This window comes from Lycium ferocissimum, unplaced genomic scaffold, assembly GCF_029784015.1.
Source record: "Lycium ferocissimum isolate CSIRO_LF1 unplaced genomic scaffold, AGI_CSIRO_Lferr_CH_V1 ctg298, whole genome shotgun sequence".
Taxonomy (NCBI): Eukaryota; Viridiplantae; Streptophyta; class Magnoliopsida; order Solanales; family Solanaceae; genus Lycium; species Lycium ferocissimum.
In genome coordinates, this window is record NW_026725197.1 from 233,411 (window position 1) to 255,511 (window position 22,101).

Consider the following 22,101-nt stretch of genomic DNA (forward strand, 5'->3'; position numbering starts at 1 on the left):
ATCACTACTAAAAAATCTCTATTTTCCCACTGAAAAATGTTCAGTGGCTATTTCCCATTGAATGTCGGTAGGAAAAACCTAAATAGTAGTGTTTTCACACGAAAAAAGTAAGAAGTTTCCCGGCGTTTCAATGGGAAACCTGTTTCTCACCATGCGTTTTCCAAGTGAGCTGGTTCGGTGGGAATGAGATGGGAAAATCATGTTTTATAGCATAAATTTCCCACTAAATGTTGGTGAAAAAATCTCTATTTCTAGTAGTGCATGAACTTTCCCTTGATCATCAGTCATCATACTGTGCCATGCTCAGCAGGGAATTACTAAGCTCTTCCCATAGAATCTGGTAACCTGATTTTGGATTGGAGCTTCCATCACGCCAGGGTGATATTTGCTTTCTCCTCTTGGCTTTTGGCCCACCGACTTATTACTAGCTCTATATAAGAATTCGATATACTAACTTTTTTTGTATTAAAGCTACTCACATACTTCAAGCTCTCATAGACCAAAAAATGTATAAGCCAGTGTTTTACCTTGTTGTTCACTTTTCACTATTCCTAGTAGCACCAACTACATCATCCTCAATTATCACTAGTTTGAGTAAAGGTTCCTCTCTTTCTACTTCCCAAGATACGGTGATTTCATCGCCCAATCATGATTACGCAGCGGGTTTTCATCCAGTTGGTGAAAATGCATATAGCTTTGCTATATGGTTTGGCAATTTAGTTGGTGATGACAAAAATCACACCATAGTATGGATGGCTAACAGAGACAAACCTGTGAACGGAAGGCACTCGAGGCTTTCGTTAACCAAATCGGGCAATCTTGTTCTTACTGATGCTAGCCAGCACACAGTTTGGAAAACTGAGACGCAATCAGATGCCTCTGTTGAATTGGAACTCCTGGACACCGGCAACCTTGTTCTTACAGCCTCAGATGACAAAAGTATTATTTGGCAAAGTTTTGATACACCAACTGATACACTCCTTCCAGGACAAGCACTGACAAAAAATTCGAAGCTTGTTTCTCTAAGAAGCTTAACCAATTATTCATCAGGTTTTTACAAGCTACACTTCTCTGATGATAATGTTCTCCAGCTTCTTTATGAAGGCTTAGAGATGTCAGGTGTTTACTGGCCACCCACATGGCTGTCGAGGGATAAAGCTAACCGAAGCACCTACAACAATAGCAGAATTGCAGTGCTCGACCGTTTGGGCCAATTCAACTCGACCGACAATTTCAACTTTAGAACTACTGATTATGGTGGAGGCATTCAAAGAAGATTAACACTGGATATTGATGGGAACCTCCGAGTATACAGCCTGAATAAGCAAAGGACTAGTTGGGAAGTTTCTTGGCAACTTAATTGGCAACCCTGCACGATTCATGGACTCTGTGGGTTGAACAGTTTGTGCACTTATAGTCATGATTCTGGTAGGAAATGTACTTGCCTACAACGTCATAAGATGAAAAATGTGACGGATTGGTCTTATGGATGCGAACCAGATTTTAAGCTCTCTTGCCCTGATAGCAATATGGTGGATTTTGTTCATCTTCGTCATGTTGAATTCTACGGGTACGACTCTATGCATTATAGAAATGTCACCTTGGAGCAATGCAAACAAAATTGCTTACATGCCTGTGATTGCAAAGGATTTCAATTCAAATTTGAAACAGAGGGCATCTATGTCTGCCTTCTTAAGACACTTCTCTCTAATGGGTACCGCTCACCATCTTGGCAAAATTCAGTTTACATTAAACTGCCCAAGGATGTCCGTAGTTCGGAAGAGGAAGGTCCTATAGGCAAATTGCAGTGTGAAAGAACACATGAAGTGTTGCTGGAAAGAACGTACAAACGAAAAGGGCAATATGGATGGTTGAAGTCATTTATCGGGTTTACTGTTGCACTTGGAATGTTCGAGGTCATATGCCTCATCTCTTATTTGATTACAACCCTCAAACACTCTAATGCAACATTTGATCATCAAGTTTATATTCCCGTTGTCAATAGGTTTAAGAGATTCACCTACGCCGAGCTGAAAAAAGCAACGTCTAATTTCAGAGATGAAATTGGACAAGGAAGCGGTGGCGTTGTGTACAAAGGAAAATTACCGGACAACAGAATAGCAGCCATCAAGTGTCTCAAATTAGAAGCCAGCCAAGGAGAAGCAGAATTTCTTGCAGAGGTGAGCACAATTGGCAAGCTTAACCACATGAACTTGATAGACATATGCGGTTATTGTGCTGAGGGAAAACACAGGCTCCTAGTATACGAGTACATGGAGCATGGTTCTTTAGCAGATAATTTACATGCCAACAATATTCTTGATTGGCAAAAGAGGTTCGAGATAGCGCTGGGAACAGCAAAAGGTCTTGCTTACCTACATGAAGAGTGTCTAGAATGGGTTTTGCATTGTGATATAAAGCCTCAGAATATACTCCTGGACTCAAATTATGAGCCAAAGGTAGCTGATTTTGGTCTCTCAAGGTTATTAAACAGAAGTGGGGTGGACAATTCATGCTTTTCCACAATAAGGGGGACAAGGGGTTACATGGCTCCTGAATGGATTTTTCACCATCCAATCACCTCCAAAGTTGATGTGTACAGCTATGGAATACTACTACTAGAATTGATCACCAGAAAGAGCCCAAACCGAGCTCAATCTAATAACATGGATAATGATGAGATGCAAGATACAACGCTTGTTACTTGGGTTCGAGAGAAGATGCATGGAGTTGAGCAAACTGCCACACAAATTCAACAAGTCGTGGACCCTTCTTTGGATGGTGTTAACTATTTGGAAAAAATGGAAGTTCTTATAAAAGTAGCTTTGCAGTGTTCAGAAGAAGACAGAGATGCAAGACCTACAATGAGTCAAGTGGTGGATATGCTACAAGCGTAAATAAAAATATTTATGTGAAAGTAGTCGTATGGTCGTTATAGCCTCTGGCTTGCTTCTTATCCAACAACTCACCTCACCTAGGCTCCTATGGATGAGTTAATTTTTCAGTTGCTGATCTTTTATTCACATTCCTATGAGTTGTAGCCCCATGTGAGGGATATATTGTATAACAAAAAAGAGAAATCGACGTCTATAATAAAATCTCGCAGTAGTTTGGATTAAGAAATGTACTTTTATACAAAGTTGTTACACTTGTGAAATGTGATGGAATGTAAGTATTTCAAAACTTTAAGGCAGTAGCCAATAGGTGGCTTCAAGTTCAAGATATTATAAATTTCTTTGGAAAACCTTACACAATCAATGGGGTAAAAATGTTCACTAGCCCTCTCGAGCACGTGCAACCCGATTCTTAGGTTCACACAATGCGCGGTTCCAATACTAGTATTAGTTAAAAGAATCAAGTAATTAATAATTATAGAGGAAAATCAGACATTAAATTTAGAATTTCACCAAATCAACCAATTTATCAGAATTTTCCTATCCATCTCACAACAACACGTACAACAGCATGCATCTTCACAGAACCATCACAATCTTGTTCCAACAAAGAGGAATTTAGAGTAGATATCACTATAGTAAAAAATAACTCTTCAAAATATCATATGGTCCATTACTTGGTGTAACCAACAAAAAGTTCATGGAACACCAAAACAAATCAATATTTTCTCTAAAAGGGGCCAAAATTGCAACTTACATTGAACACTTCATCAAAGATTCTGAAGAAAGATTTATAAATCATTATGACAGTGACCAACCTAAATTACAATAAACTTGCAAACTACTTGTCCATAATCACATTGACATATAATACATTAGTCTACAGATCTTCCCCTCATGGATCAAATTCTGCATATGTCTTCAACTTTTAGACCTTGAATTTCTTCAGAGTCTAGTAGTTGAGTGTTATATTTCACCACCATATTAGTCCTTTATTTCCACCAAGCAGATCAACTGTATGCCCTTTTAAGTGCAGATAGTTATTTTGCCCTGGAAAATGAAAATTGAAGGCTCATAGTTTGGAGTGTCTTATTAGCCAATATGTTTGTTCAGGAGATGTTGATTTCACCTTTGAGGAAATGCCTAGGCAGAAAGCATAAGATCAGAGTGTAGCTTGTGCTGCCTTCACCTCATCAAGGCATGCCAAGATATCTCGATACTCTTTGGTGTCGGAAAAAGCCTCAGCCTGAAATTTACAGAAAGTGAGTTGCTTTGCTTAGCAACAGTTGACAAGCCCATCAATTCCGGAGACCAAAAAACCTACCTGCTTGATTGTGTTTTTTAAGTGCATCTCAGCTGCAGACAACTCCTTACGGCTACAATTACGTCGAGCTATTTCCTGGTAAACCTCGCAGAGTTCCAACGAGGCATGTGCAAACTTTGTAAACCGGTCTTTATCCTTCCACAGGTCAGATCCCTGTGAAGTCATTGTGGGAATATTGGAATGTGGGAGTAAAATGTCAAAGCCTGATAAATTATCTAAGCATGCACAAACCATAGGCGAAAGAAATTAACACTCTTCTTTCGCAACCCAAAAAAATGGGTCCAGGAAGAGGTGACAATATTGGAAATATGACAAGACAAGCAAATATGTAGGAAGTCCGCCATAAAACTGACGGGAAAAAAGTCAGGTTCCTTTAGAGCATATAAGTGTGCACACCTCATAGCAGAGTATAAACCATATGTATGAATGCTAAAACTGCTGAAAGAGACGTGCCATCGGAGAACCATTAACAAAAAACTAAAGAACTTTTAATGTCATAGATAGCATTAAAACCTAATAAGTTAGTTATCCTTTTTGCTCCGATATAACCAGTAAATATTAATACTTAACCTACCAGCATAAATGCATCATTGGAGAACCATTATACAAACACCTTATCAATCATCTCATCTCTCATTGTTTATCTTACTCAGCTTTACTTTATCACCTTGCCCCACCAAATATCGATCTTCCTGGGATCCAGCTGTTCTAGCTTATATCCACTAGGCATATCACCATGATGAACCTAAACTATCATTATTCTGCAGAAGTGCAGAGACCCCGTGTAAGATCCAACTGCATCCTCAGTGATGGCTTCCAGCCCGCACAGAAATTTCTTACTGCTTACTGAAAAGTACTTTAACTTTCCTTTATAATGCATTTGACTGCCAAACTATATTACTGTGTTCCTCACTAGATTCCTGACAATATATACTCCTTCTGTCCTCTGTCCCAAAAAGAATGATACATTTCTAAATTTAGAAATAATTGAACTTGAAACTTGCCTTTTTACCCTTAATGAAATGATTTACAGCTACACAAATATCTATGAATTGTTTTAGACCACAAGTTTCAAAAGTCTTCCTTTCTTTCTTAAACTCCGTGCCTAGTCAAACTACATCACATAAATTGGGACGGAGGGAGTATTAGAGAATAAGTAGCCAAGGGTTTGAGAGTGCTATCCAAATGAAAAAAAAAAGTCTCTATTAAGCAGTTACGCCACACTAGAAAAGATGAGGGATTCAAGCTCTATAATTTTGTGAGGAAAAGAAGGCAAACATGTGAGCCAACAATACAGCATTTTTATTAATACTAGCAGCAATAGAGAAACAGATGAAAAAATAAATTGGTTGGGGACACAGACATTGGTCATGCTGTGTTTTCTAATCCTGTGTTGCTAATGAAACAAAGGGCAGAGGAACTTCAATGGTGCATTTATAGAGTAGGAATCTTAATTAGTTCCACAAACGTCGAGACGAAATACAAGTTTAGGACTAGTAATTTGGTCTCACACACAACGCACATGTCTGTTATTGTTTTTCAGTTTCAGAAACCAAATTCAGCAACGAAAGACTGCCATGAAAGACCCAATACATCCCTGCTCTTCCACGCATTACAAGCTTGAACACGTTAGTGATCAAAAGTTGAAGAAGCATACAATAACATATGCCATTCTGCATAAGCACAGATATGAAAAAATTTAATTTGCAGCCATACCTGGTATGATCTGACTTGCTTAAGAAGGGCCTCTGAACACATTGCAAGATCTCCTTTGAGTTTATGCCACCTCGCATAGAGTCCCCAAATCTCAGCATTCCCGCCAGTTTGAACAATCTATATAAAAGTAAAAGGTTATTCACAGTGATGCTACATTATATAATTGTGCCATTTTTGGACTAAATTCTACTTTGTTTTTGTGTTGTTTGTGGACAAACAGTATCCGGTCAGGCCTATGGTTGGAACATTTCAGATCTACGGGCCGGCTGACCAGGCTGTTTCCAGAGCATCGGGAATATATACTCGAGTTTCCAATCGGGGCTGAGAGGAAGCAAGCGATCCAGTTTTCTAAGGATTCCTATTGCTGGCGTAGCAGGGACTAGAGAAAGTCTAGTTGCATGGATATTGCCTGCTGGGCAGAGGGGTCCAATTAGTTACACAATTTTCCGTGGTTTCCCAAGTAGATGATTCCATTAATCAGATCAATTTACATAACCCCAACATATACCGATCAGGTCATACAACCAAAGACCTCCCCAGGGCAGACGACTCGTCAATAGAAGCAAAACATTCTAGGGAATGAGTTAACTAAACAAGGGCACAAGCAGCAAATACAGTATACTTGTTCTCAGAATTTTGTTTATAATCCAAAAGTTGATTGACCAGTATAAAATAGATGTGAAAAATACAAACCTGCCTCCTTTTTTTCTTCCTGAGAAAGTAATGATTCACAAACCTGTGTTTTGCTTAAGTTCTTTGTATTGCTAATAGACAATGCTCAAAAATGTCATCAAGTCTCTACTCTATGCCTACCAATTTCTTTTCTACATGTGTCCAGTAAGAGTCTTATAGCTGTTGCACAAATAATTGTTTTAAGGAATCAGGATTCAGGACCAGAATAAATAAATGGCACAACCGCAGAAACAAAACAAAAGACAAGGAAAGATGTTGAATCAACATTTACCTGCCGTAAGATTTTCCCCACTATCTGAATCAAGTTTTCAGTTTCCCGTTCTCTTGCCAAGTCTTTGTCCGAGCTGGTCAATGGATCAACATTAATCATGTTGGAACCAGCCTCAGCAGAATCACTGCTATCCCTCAAAGCATCGTATTCAGAATGACCAGTTGAAGTCCGTAATTCTAGCTCTTGCAACATCCTCTCCAGTAATTCGACATCAATTCGCTTCTTCTTTGTCATATCCAGCACCTTCTGTACTGCTTCCAGTGCCTTCAAAGAAGAAACTAGACCAGCTTCAGCTTTTTCGTCAGTTAATAAAATTTCACTCATGGCAGCACTAACATGGTGCTGAATGTTACATTAAAATACAAGAGAAGTTCCTTGTAGAGTATTTCAGATATTAGGAATTTGTTTTAGCTTATCATTTAGAGAGAAAGAAAGGAAAAGAATTTTGAGAAACAGATGTTGGACTAGTAAATGATGTCATTAAAAATCCAAATGGTACCCCTGTAGAGTTACAGAAGTGTCTTGGAGAGGCTGGAATATTTATAAATTACACCAAGCAATTTAGTATCACATTGAAAAATAGAGATACCAAGGGAGTAGAGAAAGAGTACCATGGTGCACCCAAGGGTGTGGCCTAGTAGTAAATGAAGTGGGTTTGAGAACCATGAGGTCTCTAAGTTCAAATCCAAGCAGAGACAAAAACACTAGGTGATAGATTTACCCGGTACTTGTTGCTAGTGGGAGGTCGCAAGTATTACATGGAATTAGTCGAGGTGCGGGCAAGCTGGCCTGGACACCACAGTTATCAAAAAGAAAGAGTACCATGGTGCCCCCTCATAAGAACTAATGAGATTTTAAAGTTGTACAAAGAGGTATCGTGGTTTTATCTTATGAGTCATACGATGGAACTTTATGAAAAATGATAAAAGTGTAAATTCAGGATATAACAAAAGTGCCAGAGAACCAGTTTGGTAGATTACAATATGGGCTATATTTTTTCTAGACATGAAATTTACAAGGATAAAAGAAAGATGGCCAGATGATATTCAATGACCCAGAGAAAGCCTATGATGGAGTGTCAAGAAAAGTTCTCCGACGTATGCTGAGGAATAAAAGAATTTATAGCAAATATATAAATGCCGTGAAGGATATATACACTCATTGATCTTCACCATAGGTGTTTACTTCAATGAGTCTAGGAATGCCTTTGCGTATAAGAAATCAAGAAATTGTCAATAGGTCAGTTAGCACCTGCTCTATTCTTGCTTCTCTTTTCTACTCATCGCTCTATGATCCTTAAGGTAATAAAATCACCCCCACACCACCCCATCATGGTGAACCTATCCTCGTGAGACTATCGGGAATTGATACTAAGGAATTTTCCATGACAGTGAGTTTATTGAGGATCCCTCTTGAAACAATACTTGTTTAGCCAAGTTTTAAATGTGTTAACCAATAGGATACATAATGGGATTCTATGGTATATGCTAGCTTAGTCAACCAAAATGTTGAACTCTATAAAAGCACCAGAACAGTATTGCTAGCTTGAGGTGCGCACTTAAGCCCTGAAAGTGCTTAGTAGACTCTGCACTTACACCCTCTTAAGTGGTGCTTCAGTTGAAGATCATAAAGTGATGTCAGTAACCCAAGATATTACTCAAAGATTCCTTCACATCCCAAACGTATCTTGTGATCTATTTATCTGTCAGTAAGTCAAGCCATGATCAGAACTGTCACCGGAATCTCCATAGTTTAGATTCTTCTACAGAGTTCTTTTTGACATGGTGATTCAAAGGACATCTTTTTTTTTTTTAAACTAGTAACATTCGAAGGACAGCTTAGAAGATTGGATAATGAAATTTTAACTTAATTCTCAATAGCTTTCCTTATATTAAATGAAATGCAGGGACCAGTCACATATAGAAAAGTCTATCCCATCAAAGATCAATAGAAACATGATGGTTGCAACCAACTTAAGAGTGTTATCTAAGTGTTTAAAAAGATTTTGCATAAAATATTGAATATACCTGACTGAAATTTCCAATATCTGCAGCAACACGGCTAAAATTTTCCCACATCTGCCAGCTGTCTCGCCTGTGGAAGGGCTCCGAAATCAAACAAACAAACAAGATGACAACACCAACCTCGGTCCAAAAAAGGAGAGAGGGTGGCTACGCAAAGTGGGACGGCATGATTTTAGTAAGTGTGTATTCTTCCATTGCGCTGGTACAAGGGGAAAGGAAGTGACAAGTATACTTTCATGTTCTTATCCAACTGTAGATGGGTTGAAACACTGGATTGTTGTGGTAAAAAGAGTGGCGCGCGCGCGCGTGTGTGTGTGTGTGTTTTTTTTTTTTTTGGGGGGGGGGGGGGGGGGGTGGTTGTGGGGGATTGGAAGAGCCAGGCCAGATGAGTTGAAAGAGATGGCTAGAGAGGTTGGAAAGAATGGGTGGAGGGGTTTCATATCCTCCAAAGAAAAAAGTGTAAGACAAATAAATATGCACACCAAAAGAATAATTTAATATGAAATTAAGGGGGAGGATAGCAGGAAGTTAGTACTTCAGCTTCAAGGCTTCCTTAAACGCAATAAAAGCTTCCTTGTTTTTCTTCTTAACCATATGCCTGCATAGTCAAGAACCAAGCACATGAAAAGATAAAAATAGAAATAGAAGTAAAAAGTTATTATGACGATTTCCAAGGACAAAAGAAGTAATGCAAGCAGGATCCATTTAATCCGCGAAGAGGTATCAGTGTATTGTGTAACCCCTTGGCCTTTACTCCCAACTCTATCAAGTCAAAGGTTGTTTTTTCTTATCATAGCTTGTACGGATATCCATAACACTTGATTTCTTCCTCATTTAACATGCTTAGGACTCGAACTAAAACAAACATCTTGCTTCCCTCCACCTATTTAAATTATAATACAGCTATTGCAGTAGTGTATCAGTTTATAAGTTTAAAAGAAAATCAAAAAAGGACACAAGTTCTATTTGAAAAAGAAAAAGTGTATAAACCGCTGACTCCCTGCCAAAAGAAAGTAGAGACCTCCAATACTCCGAAATATACTCACCCATCTATCACTCCATAATATTTCCAATTCCCAATGCAAAGCCTGATTGGAACTTCTACTCATTTGATCACAGTTGGGCTCACACGCAATGATCTCAACTTGTTTTAATAAGTAAATTACTCCTCCGTTCCATAATAAGTGGTTTTTTAGGCTCATGCACCCCTTAAGAAATTGCTCACTCGTAGAAAATTAGGAGTGTTTTTACTAACTTAACCCTAATCAAGTCTTACTACTTTCTAGAAAAAGAAAAGGTAGTTAATGAATCTTGACTAATTAAAAATAAGGGTAATCTTGGAAGAATCTGCCCAAAGTCTTCTTGAATCCTAAAGCACCACTTATTTTGAAGAAAAAAAAAATGAAAAGCCTAAAAAACCACTGATTATGGAACGGATGGAGTATAATGTGTCTCACTTATCGAGAGTTTCTTCTGTGACCTCCATAAATGAATTGCTTTAACATTTCAGCCAGGATCCCAGTTGCTTAAATTTCACTCTTTCAGACATAGCAATTGTGAAGTTGCATAGCTATAACAGTTGGAGCATGACAAGAAACACTTCAAAGACAGGATAAAATTTGAAACTCTAGTGCTAGCTGCAAATTCTTCAAGAATCTAATTCTTGGAAAAAGTAAAAAAGAAAGTAAAAGTAGAAAGAACCAGCTGATTGATATTTACTAAATTCTTGTCTGTACTGGATGTTGTTGAGGAACATAATCTATGTTTTACTGAAACATGTACAAACAACTAGCTACTATACCAAGTGCCTTCCTTACTTCTCCTTTTTACAAGGGTTTAACTTATTTGCTGAACTGGAAGACAGAAATCTATAAATGACCTTTGGTCCAGCAAATAAATGGATTCATTATTTGATTGCCTATAGATATAGAAAACCAATAAAACTGACACATGTCATCTGATTTAGATTTCCTAAATGCAAGGGTGAAAGAACATACAGGCAAGCGATATTATTCCAAGCCTCTCCATTTTCAGGATCAAGCTGAACGGCACGTGTGAAGCCATCCAGTGCCTTATCAACATCTCGAGCCTGTAGTGTTCCAGACGAAGCCAGAAATCATGTAGTGAATACATACCAAAAGGAAAAAGAAACAAATACTACATAGCATCACGTGCATTTCCTTACAGCTTATAGCCATGAATGATCATAATCAGCATATAAACAAAAATACAGACCTTTAAAGCAGCAGCACCAAGTGCAAACCATCCATCTGGATACAAAGAATTCATTGCCATTGCAGATACCCTGAAAATAAAGGAAATATAGAGCAAATCAGTGGATAAGTGGGAAGCAAATTAATTGATATTATACAATTCAAGCGAATGAAAACACGGTAAGCCAACCATAGATCTTTTGACTTCTCGTACTCCCCCCTGTTGTATGCACTACGGGCAAGGGAACGCTGTTCCAAGAAGAATTTCGAGCCCAAAACAATTTAAAGACAAATAAAGAAACGAAAATAGAAAATATTTGCAATCACTAACATAGGCAACAAGAAACTTTGATTCACCTGTGCTCGAGCAGACTTATTCCCTGACACTTCCTGGGCTTTTTCATAGCATTTGCCATCGTTCGTAACATCTCCAAGGGAACACCTAAAAGAGAATAAATATGGTATTGTACCGCATAATTAATACCCAAACAAAAAATAACAAGTACAGTTAAAATGACATATTAATTTCTACAAAAAGCGAATGGAGGTCAGGATTAAGTATAAAAACGAAAACAGTGCATCTGACAAATATAAATGAATTCATTGCAATGCATGGAGAGGAAGATGACAAACAACTTAATAATGCAAAAGTTTCTCAAGCAAAGACTTTTTTTTCCTAATTCCAAAATGAAGGCATCTCATAATTGTTAACAGTCTTTTGTTTGTGGCCGAGATAGGGAAGATTATAATAGCCAACATAGGTAATATTGATACAATTTGCAATAATTTACGAGTACAAGAAGGCTGATTGGGATAAGATCCAAAACATAACCCTCAGATTTTTTGCTTTGATAAGTTTTGATTTCTTATAAAGTGTTGGCAGAGTCCTAAGAGTAACATTTGCCAATTAATCAGACATTCAGTAGCAAAGACAACTTCAACTGAAGCAATTAGTAAGGTTCTTTTTTCCTCTAACCAAGAAATCCCCAAGGGCCAGTGGCGCAACGTTCGAAACTTGGTCGAGAATGGGCCCACCCTCTACCTCTCTCCACTTATTAAAAAAAAAAAAACACTAATAGTTCATCGCGAATAGGGTGGAGTTGGGGGTGGCAAGCTGAAGAAAAATGGGCCAAACACGAGGGATAGGAAAGCTTGAAGGGATTGTTTTAAGAATTGTCCAATAATCACCATTTCTGACTTTATTTCCGGATTAGTAATATTGTGATTATAATTCAGGGACCAACTTCAGTAAACAAATATAGCAATAACAATCTCACCTCTTGCTATCCCCGAAAAATACAATTTACATGAGTCAATGAAGGGGTTAGCAGGTAACCAGTGGACTACCAGAGGTGCGCCCAAGCTAACCCCGACACCACCGTCATCAAAATAAAATTACAACTTAACACGAGATAACTTGTTATCATCTTACTTCCCTCAGTAATGTGTTTTTTTTTTTTTTTAAAGATAAGGTACTCCCCTCAGTAATGTGCAAACAAAAGTCTATATTTTACCAAACAAGCCTTTAAACAGAAGGAAATATGGGCAAATTTTGTAGCACAAACAAACGTGAGCACTTACCTAAATGGTAAAAGGCCGTCTCTTAATACAAAAAGGAGTGTTGACTCGTCAGACTCGCACAATAAGTTCTACTCAAACAAAGCTCAAAAAAATTCGAACACTACAGCTTTATCTCAGTACAAAATTTTTGCTCTGTATCCCGTAACTTTTGGAGATATAGAGTGATGTCACATTACCTCATGCTATCGCTCATAAGATATCACGAAAAGACAAAACTCGCTAAAAAGGTAAAAGGATCGGCATCTTGCTTTCATAGTCATGTTTTTTTCAAAAACCTCCAACAGTGGTCAAGTTTTCTATGTAAAGGATAATTTGGATGTTCAAATGAACATGTATCACAGACATATAACAGCATTGAAAACCTCTTTGAGAAATAAAGTGCTTCTAATGTATGCTAAATGAAATTAGGGCTGCTTATTGGACTATTGAACAAGAGGCCCTTGAATTATAGAAATAATTTTCGTGATAAAAGTGAATGGTTATTTTTTTTTATTTTTTTATTTTGAAACTGGTAATGTTGTATTCCTCAGCATTAAGGATATGCTGGCAACCTAAAAAAAAAAAAAAAAAAGAGAGAGAGATAAGTAAAAGGGATAGATACTACTTACAGAGAGCCTAACAAATCTACAAGATCTGATTCCTCTATTTCTTTCTCTTTACACCAAAAATTAAAAGATACAATACAATTCCATTTAACTAAGTGAATGGAATTGGAACTATCTTCAAAGCTTCTACTATTCCTCTCTCTCCACACAGTCCACCAGATACAGTGCGGGATAATTCTCCACCATTTCTTCTGGCTCTTGCTTCCTCCTATCGTTAAAACATTAAACCTCTTTTTCTCCAAATCATGCCCTTGGTACCTTGTAATGGTTCAAGAGATGGAACCTGTTTTCTTCTGATGACTCAAAAAAATTCTTCTTTTTTTTTACGAAGTAGATGACTCAGAAAATTTCTATTTCCTACGCTAGAGGAAAATCAAAATTAAAAACAGAAAAAGCAGTTAAAATGATAAAGGGAAGGTAGAGTTTCATTTTAGTATACCATAATCTAGGGTCAAATGGTCTTTCGGATAACCGAGCTTTGATAAGTTCAACTGCTGCCGCTTTCTTCTCCATTAGCCTACAAGATTCAAGCAATATCTTCAGCTGAAACTGCACAGGGCCGCAGGTAAAAGCTATGTTTTGAGAATTCCGATTGTACCTATAACAGTATATTAAGTTATCCCAAAGCTCAAGATCCTCGTACACTTTAACAGCTTCCCCTATCAAACCACAGCTCACTAGAAGATCTCCATACTCCCTGAACAAGAACTGATTGCACTTGTTAACTCAGTGTATCTAATCATGAGATGACATTCCCTAAGCAAGCATGTTTACAAAACTAATTCAGTATACCTAGCCAAACTAAAATGAAGCATATCAGAAGAACAGTGTCTATTCAACATTACTAATCAGCGCAGCTAGTATAATAAATTTACTAGTCCTTTTTGCACCAAGTGCACAAGTTAGTTTGTCTATAAGGGATCAAAATTCATGACACTCAAAAATTCAGGAATTAGTAACATTGCATGTACACGAAGAGATATTTTAGAAAAAACAAGAAAGTAAATTTGAATAGAGGGAAGAGCAACTTTACTTGCACAATGCAGGAATCGTGGGGATATTAACTCCAAAACAACAATTCATCCTCTGTGTAGCTCCAGGAGAAGGATTGTATATGCCCTGAACCTGAGATTGCGCAAATAAATATTTTAACACAATAAAAAGTATCCTTGCTGCAAAAAGCAAGACCCAATAGGATAACTAATGAGCTTTGAATTCAATCTGCTTTCATCAACTTGAATATACTCGGTGCTCCACTTTATTTTCTCCCTGATACATTAGATCCAAGGGGCAACTAGAAGTTCAAAGTCACTAGAACTTACCAGTTTATCCATCATCAGCAATGCACGCTGCTTTGTACGGCCACGAGTTGATTCCCACTTAATGCGTAATATATCACACAAATGCTGTAGCTGAATGAAAGAAAGATGCTTGAGTCTGTTGACATTCCATCATAATGGCATAAAGCTCGCTATAAATCAAGTATAGTACAAAGCCTGGAAGGAGAATGACCACATAGAAGCAAAATGATGATGCAATAAGCAGAGATGACTATAAATCTGATTTTCCCTTGTACATACTTTAAAGGGAGCTGTAACACCAACTAAAGCAGATGTATATGTGACACCAACTAAAGCAGATGTATACACCATTTTGGAGTTAAGGGGATAAAACAAAGTGAGTGGGGTGGGGGGGGGAAGAAGAAAGGAGGAAGTAAACTAAATCGATATTCTGAAGTTTCCTATCTCATTTTTGTAACTGAGAACAATAGCTTTTTAGAAGAAAAGGGGAAGCTATTCGAGCATTGCCACCAAGAATTTAAGCAATTCAGGTCTCAATCACTTCAATTATTACTATCTGCAAACCTCTACCAGTTCCATATCTACTTATCCAAAAAAAGTTTTCCTTAACCATCAAACCCACACTAATTCACGGCTTGGATGGGCTAAGCTTTGACAACATGGATTATGTTACTTGTTCTTGTATAGATTTTGCATAGAAGCAAGTCAGAAACCTTTGGTGCTCTTGTTAACACGGTTTTTATTCCCAATTTAACATTAGAAAGATATAAAACTGGACTAGGCTAAAAAGGCAAAAACCAGCTAGAATTAAAAGTTTAGAGTGTAACTTTGAAACTGATGTTTCGATTAAAGCAATTGCACTGCAAAAAGAAGAACATATTGTTAGAATGAAACAAGATAAACCTTACCGTAAAAGGTGATGATTGCTGGGAATCAGTTGCCTCAATATAAGGGGCCATCTCCCACCCTGAAATAACAGCACACACATGAGCAACAAAGCCTTCAGATGCTCTCTCCACCCATTCCAAATAACCCCGGTCGGTTCCACCTTATAAAGTAAAGATAGATCCCACATCTACATTATACAGCTTCATCTATAATTTCAACCACTTTTGAGATTGGCATTACTTGGCCCCTCAAAATCGAGAGAGGTTGATTTGTCTTTAACCGTTTCTTTTCTCGGCAAGCTCATTAGCATTACCAATGCTCTCACTGACCTTCCAAGGTTGATATCTGCAGGCAACGGCCATCTAATTTACATTTTCTAAGGCCGAGTTTCTCATACATGCCGTAGTTAAGATGTTTGCACTTAGAAGTTGATTCAGGAATTCAAGGACTTCAAATCAGGAAAAGATGTCTAATTTATTTAAATGCCTGAACTCATGAAAAGTCATGTAGTAAGGAGAAAAACGTGCTGACTTCAGATGAAGAGCAATGATTTCCTCTTGAAAGCAATGAAGTAAAGATCATTCATTTCCCTTCAGAATTCCGTCCAAGTAATCCCACTCATGGTGGTTATCAGCCTAGGCAACAGAATCAAAAGAGGAAATGGAGCTGTGTCCCAGTAATTTATGAATGCAAATTTCTAAACGTTGAGATAGCTGTATCATGTATGAAAAAGGACTGGTGTCAAACATTTTGCAGCGTCCCAAAAAAGAAAGGAGTAATAAATATCCCAAAAGGAGTATGTTTCACATTGTCTGAAACAATGCCCTTCAACAGTCATTCCTTAAGCTAGTCATATTGTAATATAATTTTTTCTATTATCAAATAAAGCAACAGCAAAACAAAAGAAAATTAAAATAGGGATTCGTAATGACACAGTCAGGCAGCTTACTTTGCAATTCATCACTCCGAGCTCTCTTCTCAATAGAGAGACATTGTGCTAAAATTACTGCTTGCTGAGTAGGCTTTAATTGCATAGAGGCTATACTCTGATTTTGAGCACCTTGTGCACTATTTTCTGAATTTTTATCAACTTCCAAGAATCTGGGGGTCATTAATATGTCAGATGCCTCATCAGTAGATGCTTCATGAGTTTCACTGGGATGTTGAGGACAAGCATTTTCACCAAAGGTAGAAACCTTATTTTGGAACTCATTACCAAGTGAAGCACTACCATCATCACCATCTGCGTTACCTACAAGAAGAAGTTGTGCTTTTGGTTCCGCCTGTATTATCAGAGCACCCTTTAAGTATATGTCTACCAAAAAAAAAAAAAGGAACTTTTCAGTGATAAGTGATCACTGATTTATTTCCAATGACACGTGAAAAAACATACCTGGTGTAACGTACGAAAGCCCAAAGCTCCACTTAGCGAAAAATTAAGTCTGGATATTGCTGCAGCTGATTCAAAATGGACCCTAGTACACAAATCATACCAAGTAGGAATTAATATCATGCTTCCAGATAAGTAATACAGTTGAGCAGATTCATTATACAAGAGAATTATATGAGATGAGATCATTGATTATTGCACAAAGAAATCAAACTGTGCCGTGAAACAAAATAGGAATGACGGATGATAAGAAAAATGGGTAAGAAATGCAGCTAGATGCATGTTACTGAGAGAAGCAGCTAAGAACAACTATTAGGCAAATTTTCTCTTTTCCTTTTGTTGTTTCCTGCCCAAGTATGACACATAGGATACAGATTAACTGTTAAGTATACGGGACTAAAGAAGTATAGGGGACTAAAGACTTAAAAAGAATAAATTAAAAGACATAAAAGGGACACCTTGATGGAAAGGAAGATAAATAAAAAACCTAACGAGAAAAGAAAAATACAGCAGAAAACAATACCATACATGAACAGCATCACCTAAAAAAGATAGAGATTACAGCAAAATAAAATAGATGCTCACAATCAGCCATCCGTTAAACGACAGGATAAGCAAAATGAAATCATTACTAACTTTGGATAGGCAAACCATGGAAAATGATCCAGGTATGCTCAGTTGTAGATTTGTGACTCTAAATATCATAAAAGCTTCTTCATCAAATAGCTAACCTGGAAGCATCAACTCGGCTATAAGTAAGTTCCATTATTCCTGCCTCCAAATGAAGCATAGATACAACTGCAGAAGCATCCTCTTCTGGAATCAGAGAAGCCCAATAATCTCTTACTTTCTCCAGAGAACCAATATGTTGCAAACTTTCACGCGTGAAGACTTGCAATAGATCAAACAAAGAAGATGAGCGATCATCCAACAACTTCTGTTGGATGATTAACAGCCTAGCTAACCACCACGAGATGCTTCTGGCTCCATCCGCCCCCGAGTCGTTTCCTTCTGACAAAAGATCTTTCGTCCTCATAAGCAGTATCTTGGCAAAGGTAATATACTACAGAAGGAGGACCAAAGCGGGAGGAAAATGAAAAGGAAATTTTGGCATCAACTCAGTGGTGTATGCAATAAAACAATTTGGCTAATCAGGAAAATGGAAATCCATATAAGCATTTATTCCAAGAAGCACATATACAGATATGTTAACTCAAAAAAAAAAAAAAAAAAAACTATGCATAACATGGATGCATACTTGAGGAAAATATACTTCTCCGAATCATCTTACATTATCAAGGCTCGTGATTAATCCCATAGAAATTTTTAAATAACCTATTATTAAGTCTATGCAGTGAAGTTGTTGAGAGAACAGCTTGGTACCAAAAGGCGCAGATTTAATAAATGGGTCAAGTGGTTCAATGAACTACATTTACTATATACCCGTTCATACTCAATTCTCTATTTCAGACCTATATTTAGGTGTATCTTCCCTTTTATTAGACTCACTTCAGTCAGTTATCTCTCTCTTTCTTTTCTTTTATCTTAATAGTTCTGTCAAGATGGAATTTAGACTTTCTTTTTCTTTTCTTTTTTTCTGCTGCTTAAAATAGGAAAGGTAATCTACATAACACAAGCAGATAGAGCTCTTCATCGTGTCAATAACTTTCAGCTTTACCTATCTTGATAAATATGCAATAAATGACCCTACACTTGATAGAATATAGGGACTTGATAGATCAACATCAAAATTTCCAGACACAACAGGTATGTCATCACTAGTTCATGCTCACAAGAGAACTAAGACGCATCATTTTGCACAAGATATGTGATGAAAGGATATTTACCTGCAAATTCGAAAATTTGGCACGCAAGTCAGAACCAACAGACATTAACTCCTTCTGCGCCCACACTTCCCATTCTGACCATCCACCAGAACTAGTCTTCATCTCTCCTTCACCAAAAACTATTGCACCTAAAGGCATTGGCGGCAACTTCACCATTGGCCTATAAAACAATAAGGTAACACACTGAATAATAACAAAGAAACATATATCTCAGCTTATACACCACCAACGCGTTAAGCCAGACATCAAAAGGTTGAAACTACTACTCCATCATCACATTTTAATCATCCTTCATACAATTCAAAAGGTCCACAATATTCTTGTCTACCTGTAATCTTTTACATAAATCTGTCATTGTTTGATTTTTTATTTTTTTTTTAAATCTTTTAAAGAAAGATATTTATATTTACCGTCATTTAATTATCCTTCACAGCATTGGAAGGGCCTAACAATTATGTAAAAATGCAATCTTTTACACAAATCTCTAACTGTTTTTCTACATTTCTTTTCAATAAAATATTTTTAATTTCAACGCACACTTAGAATTAATGTCTCAAGCTAGATCAAGAACTCATCAAGTCAACCATTGGAAACATTAATAGGTATGGGAGTTGAAAAACTAACTAGACTACCGAAAAGCTTTCCAATATCTTCTGGTTCATTCAAATTACACGTGAAATTGAAAGCCTTTATTCCTCCTTCTTATTTTTCTTTGTCAAGAGGAGGGGATAAAATGCACTAAACAGAAATCTGGTGTCCCCACTCTATCAAACTCCGTACTCAGCACATATGTATATGAAAAATTCTAAAAATGTGTATGCATATGAACCTGACTCAGGCCCGTTTGGCCATGGAAAATTTTCACTTTCTTCCAGACTTGTAGTTCGGAATCATGCTTGGACATATAATTGGTTACAATTTTCAAGTTGATTTCCGGAATATTTCAGAATTCGAAAAAATCCATATTCCTGTTTTCACATTTTTCACTCCAAATCACTCACAAAAATTCAGCAATTTTCCAAGTTGCATTCATGTCCAAATAGAACTCCAATTTCCAAATACTACCATTTTTCAACTTTTTTTCCAAATACTACTCCCTCCACCCCAATTAATGTGACACCCTTTCCTTTTTAGTCAGTCCCAAAAAGAATGACACATTTCTATATTTAGTAACAATTTGACTTTAAACTTCCCATTTTACCCTTAATGAGATCATTTCTAGCCACACAAATATCTATGGCCTATTATGGGCAGTTCCCATGAGCAAATAGAACACCTTTCAAGAGTATCAATACCGTCACATGAATAGTAAATGAATGAATGTGATGTACCAAGAAATCAGCTGTTCCTAAAGGAATAGGCAACAAAGCCACCTTGCCACTAAATCACAACCCCCCCCCCCCCCAAAAAGTTAAACTGGTGCTTGACACCAGGTGCTAAAGCATGGATGTTTTGTATCCATTGAGCAAAAACGGGTTAGAATTGTATAGCGGTATCTGAAAACATATCTTGAGGACACCCTAAAGGGCTCATAGTATCATTATGAATAAACAAACCAAAGCTGTTAAAGCCTAGAAATATACATGCCCAGTTGAGATGGGATATTTCTTAAACTTTGTGTCCAGTCAAGCACCTTCACATAAATTGAGACGGAGGGGCTACATTTTTTTTTTTTTTTTTCAAATTTCACATTTTTTAAGTCCAAACGCCAACTTATTAAAGAGGGGGGTTAAATAAAGACTAACCCTGTAATATTACATTGAGTAAAACAAAGAATCGCCGCAACAGCAACAGCCATAACAAGAACTGCTTTATAAATCTTCCCTAAGCTATTAGGACCAGAATCTTCAACCCCATCTGTATTTAAAAACAAAGTAACACATTGGGGCACAAATTCTGAGTAAAAAAACTCAGCAGACTCGGAAGAATCATTAAGCTGATGAGGTTGAGATGATGAGAAAATAGCTTTGGCAGCATTAGAAGAGAGTGCTTGTGTATATTGACCCAACTCAATGAATTCAAGAACTTGTGTAATAAGGGTGTGGATGTGAGAAAAAGAAGAAGTGGGTGTGGGTTGATTGGGGAAAGAGGAGAGTGGAAGAGAGGAATGTAGGAGACGAAGTTCAAGAGCACGAAGAGATGAGAGTTGAGAGTGTTGTTGATCTGCCATGGTTGCTGCAAAAATGTGCTTGTTTTTTGGTGGGGGGCTAAGGTTTATGCTAAGGGTTTATTATGTTCTACTAGTCTAAGGGGTCGGTTTTTTTTTTTTTTTTTTTTTTTTTGGGTTTAAAATTATCCTTTTCTAAGTTTTTTCTTTAACCTTTTTGGGGATTCTTGTGTTTTATTACATGGGCAAACAAGAGAAATTACTACTATATATAAGGGAGAATCTCCATTTTTTGTAGTCTTCGCATGAATTTTTTATCCCTTTTTATCCTTACTTGAAATTTTTATGACTTTATAGATTGTCATACATTTTGGTAAATTTTAAGAACTTTTAGGCTTTTTTTATGCCACGAAAAAAGGTGATGTCATGAAAAATGTTATAGTGGCCCCCACAAAGCATACTCATACATATTTGAGTTTTTTATGTGAAAATATTATTAAACTTTATTCAATATATCATTGTTAAATAATTTTAAAATTTATCAAAAATGTAACTAATAGCCCTTCTGTTTCAATCGAAAAATGAAATATGAAGTATGGTAGTTAATTAATCAAATTTTACGTGCGCGCACTTTTAACATAAAATTATCTAATAAATTACTATATATAAAAGGGGAACTATATTATTTTTATACATATTCTAAAAATAATTGAAAAACATTTTATTTAAAGAAATATAATTTCGATACAGTAATAATACTAGACAATTGCAAAATGTATTTTTTTTTTACTTTTTTTATTTTAAAATATTTTGTAAAAACCCGGATAATATATTTTATGCAATTTAGGATTAAAAAAAAATTCATGTTAAAATTAACTATTTTGTCCTATATTATATAAAATATTAATTATCAGATATTTTGCAAAATATTTTTGGTAAAAAATAAGTTGGCCAATATGAGTTCATTTCAAAGAACTCAAATGAAATTAATTTAACATATGAAAAGCTCAATGTGGATCATCGGGGACTTAATCTCAAAAAATTAAATTAGAAGAGCTTTCAATTATTGATTTTTTTAAAGAACCAATAGCAGAATTTTTTTAAAATATACCTACAAATTGAATTTTTAATATCGATTTGGGCCCGGGCCAAGTGGGACTAGTATATAATACACACATGAATATTCTTAGCGAAATTCCGTTCACTCTTTTTACCATTTAAAGATAGATTTTATGTTGAACAAATTA

At 36.7% G+C, this 22,101-nt stretch overlaps 2 protein-coding genes across 4 annotated transcripts; one reads left to right on the forward strand and one right to left on the reverse strand.

Annotated features, from left to right (window-relative positions):
• Window positions 1-262: 262 nt before the first annotated feature.
• LOC132043890 (putative receptor protein kinase ZmPK1) lies at window positions 263-3,160 on the forward strand. The gene has a single exon (XM_059434344.1). The coding sequence runs from the start codon at window positions 507-509 to the stop codon at window positions 2,895-2,897; it is 2,391 nt and encodes a 796-aa protein (XP_059290327.1). The 5' UTR covers window positions 263-506; the 3' UTR covers window positions 2,898-3,160.
• Window positions 3,161-3,597: 437 nt separating this feature from the next.
• Window positions 3,598-20,979, reverse strand: LOC132043891 (uncharacterized). 3 transcript variants are annotated; one of them, XM_059434347.1, is made up of 21 exons: window positions 20,493-20,977; window positions 18,748-18,907; window positions 17,632-17,963; window positions 16,904-16,985; window positions 16,460-16,793; window positions 15,531-15,589; window positions 14,644-14,733; window positions 14,355-14,446; window positions 13,920-14,018; window positions 13,761-13,838; window positions 11,493-11,577; window positions 11,326-11,384; window positions 11,158-11,227; window positions 10,920-11,011; window positions 9,458-9,520; window positions 8,926-8,992; window positions 6,899-7,162; window positions 5,935-6,051; window positions 4,219-4,371; window positions 4,056-4,140; window positions 3,598-3,971 (listed from the first exon to the last, which is right to left on the reverse strand). In XM_059434347.1, the coding sequence occupies exons 1-20, from the start codon at window positions 20,915-20,917 to the stop codon at window positions 4,057-4,059; spliced, it is 2,805 nt and encodes a 934-aa protein (XP_059290330.1). In that variant the 5' UTR covers window positions 20,918-20,977; the 3' UTR covers window positions 3,598-3,971; window position 4,056. The 3 variants fall into 3 exon arrangements, with proteins under 3 accessions (XP_059290330.1, XP_059290328.1, XP_059290331.1); XM_059434345.1 differs by having other exon boundaries at window positions 3,598-3,944; window positions 4,024-4,140; XM_059434348.1 differs by lacking the exons at window positions 3,598-3,971; window positions 4,056-4,140; window positions 4,219-4,371 and adding an exon at window positions 4,378-5,815 and having other exon boundaries at window positions 20,493-20,979.
• Window positions 20,980-22,101: the final 1,122 nt, after the last annotated feature.

Bases quoted from the DNA above. Each gene is read 5' to 3' on its own strand.
- LOC132043890 (XM_059434344.1), top strand. From the start codon at position 507: ATGTATAAGCCAGTGTTTTACCTTGTTGTTCACTTTTCACTATTCCTA.
- LOC132043891 (XM_059434347.1), bottom strand. From the start codon at position 20,917: ATGGCAGATCAACAACACTCTCAACTCTCATCTCTTCGTGCTCTTGAA. The intron at 16,986-17,631 runs GTTAGCTATTTG...TTTGTGTACTAG, and splicing joins AGCCGAGTTGATGCTTCCAG to GGTCCATTTTGAATCAGCTG. The intron at 13,839-13,919 runs GTACAATCGGAA...TGAATCTTGTAG, and splicing joins AACTTAATATACTGTTATAG to GCTAATGGAGAAGAAAGCGG.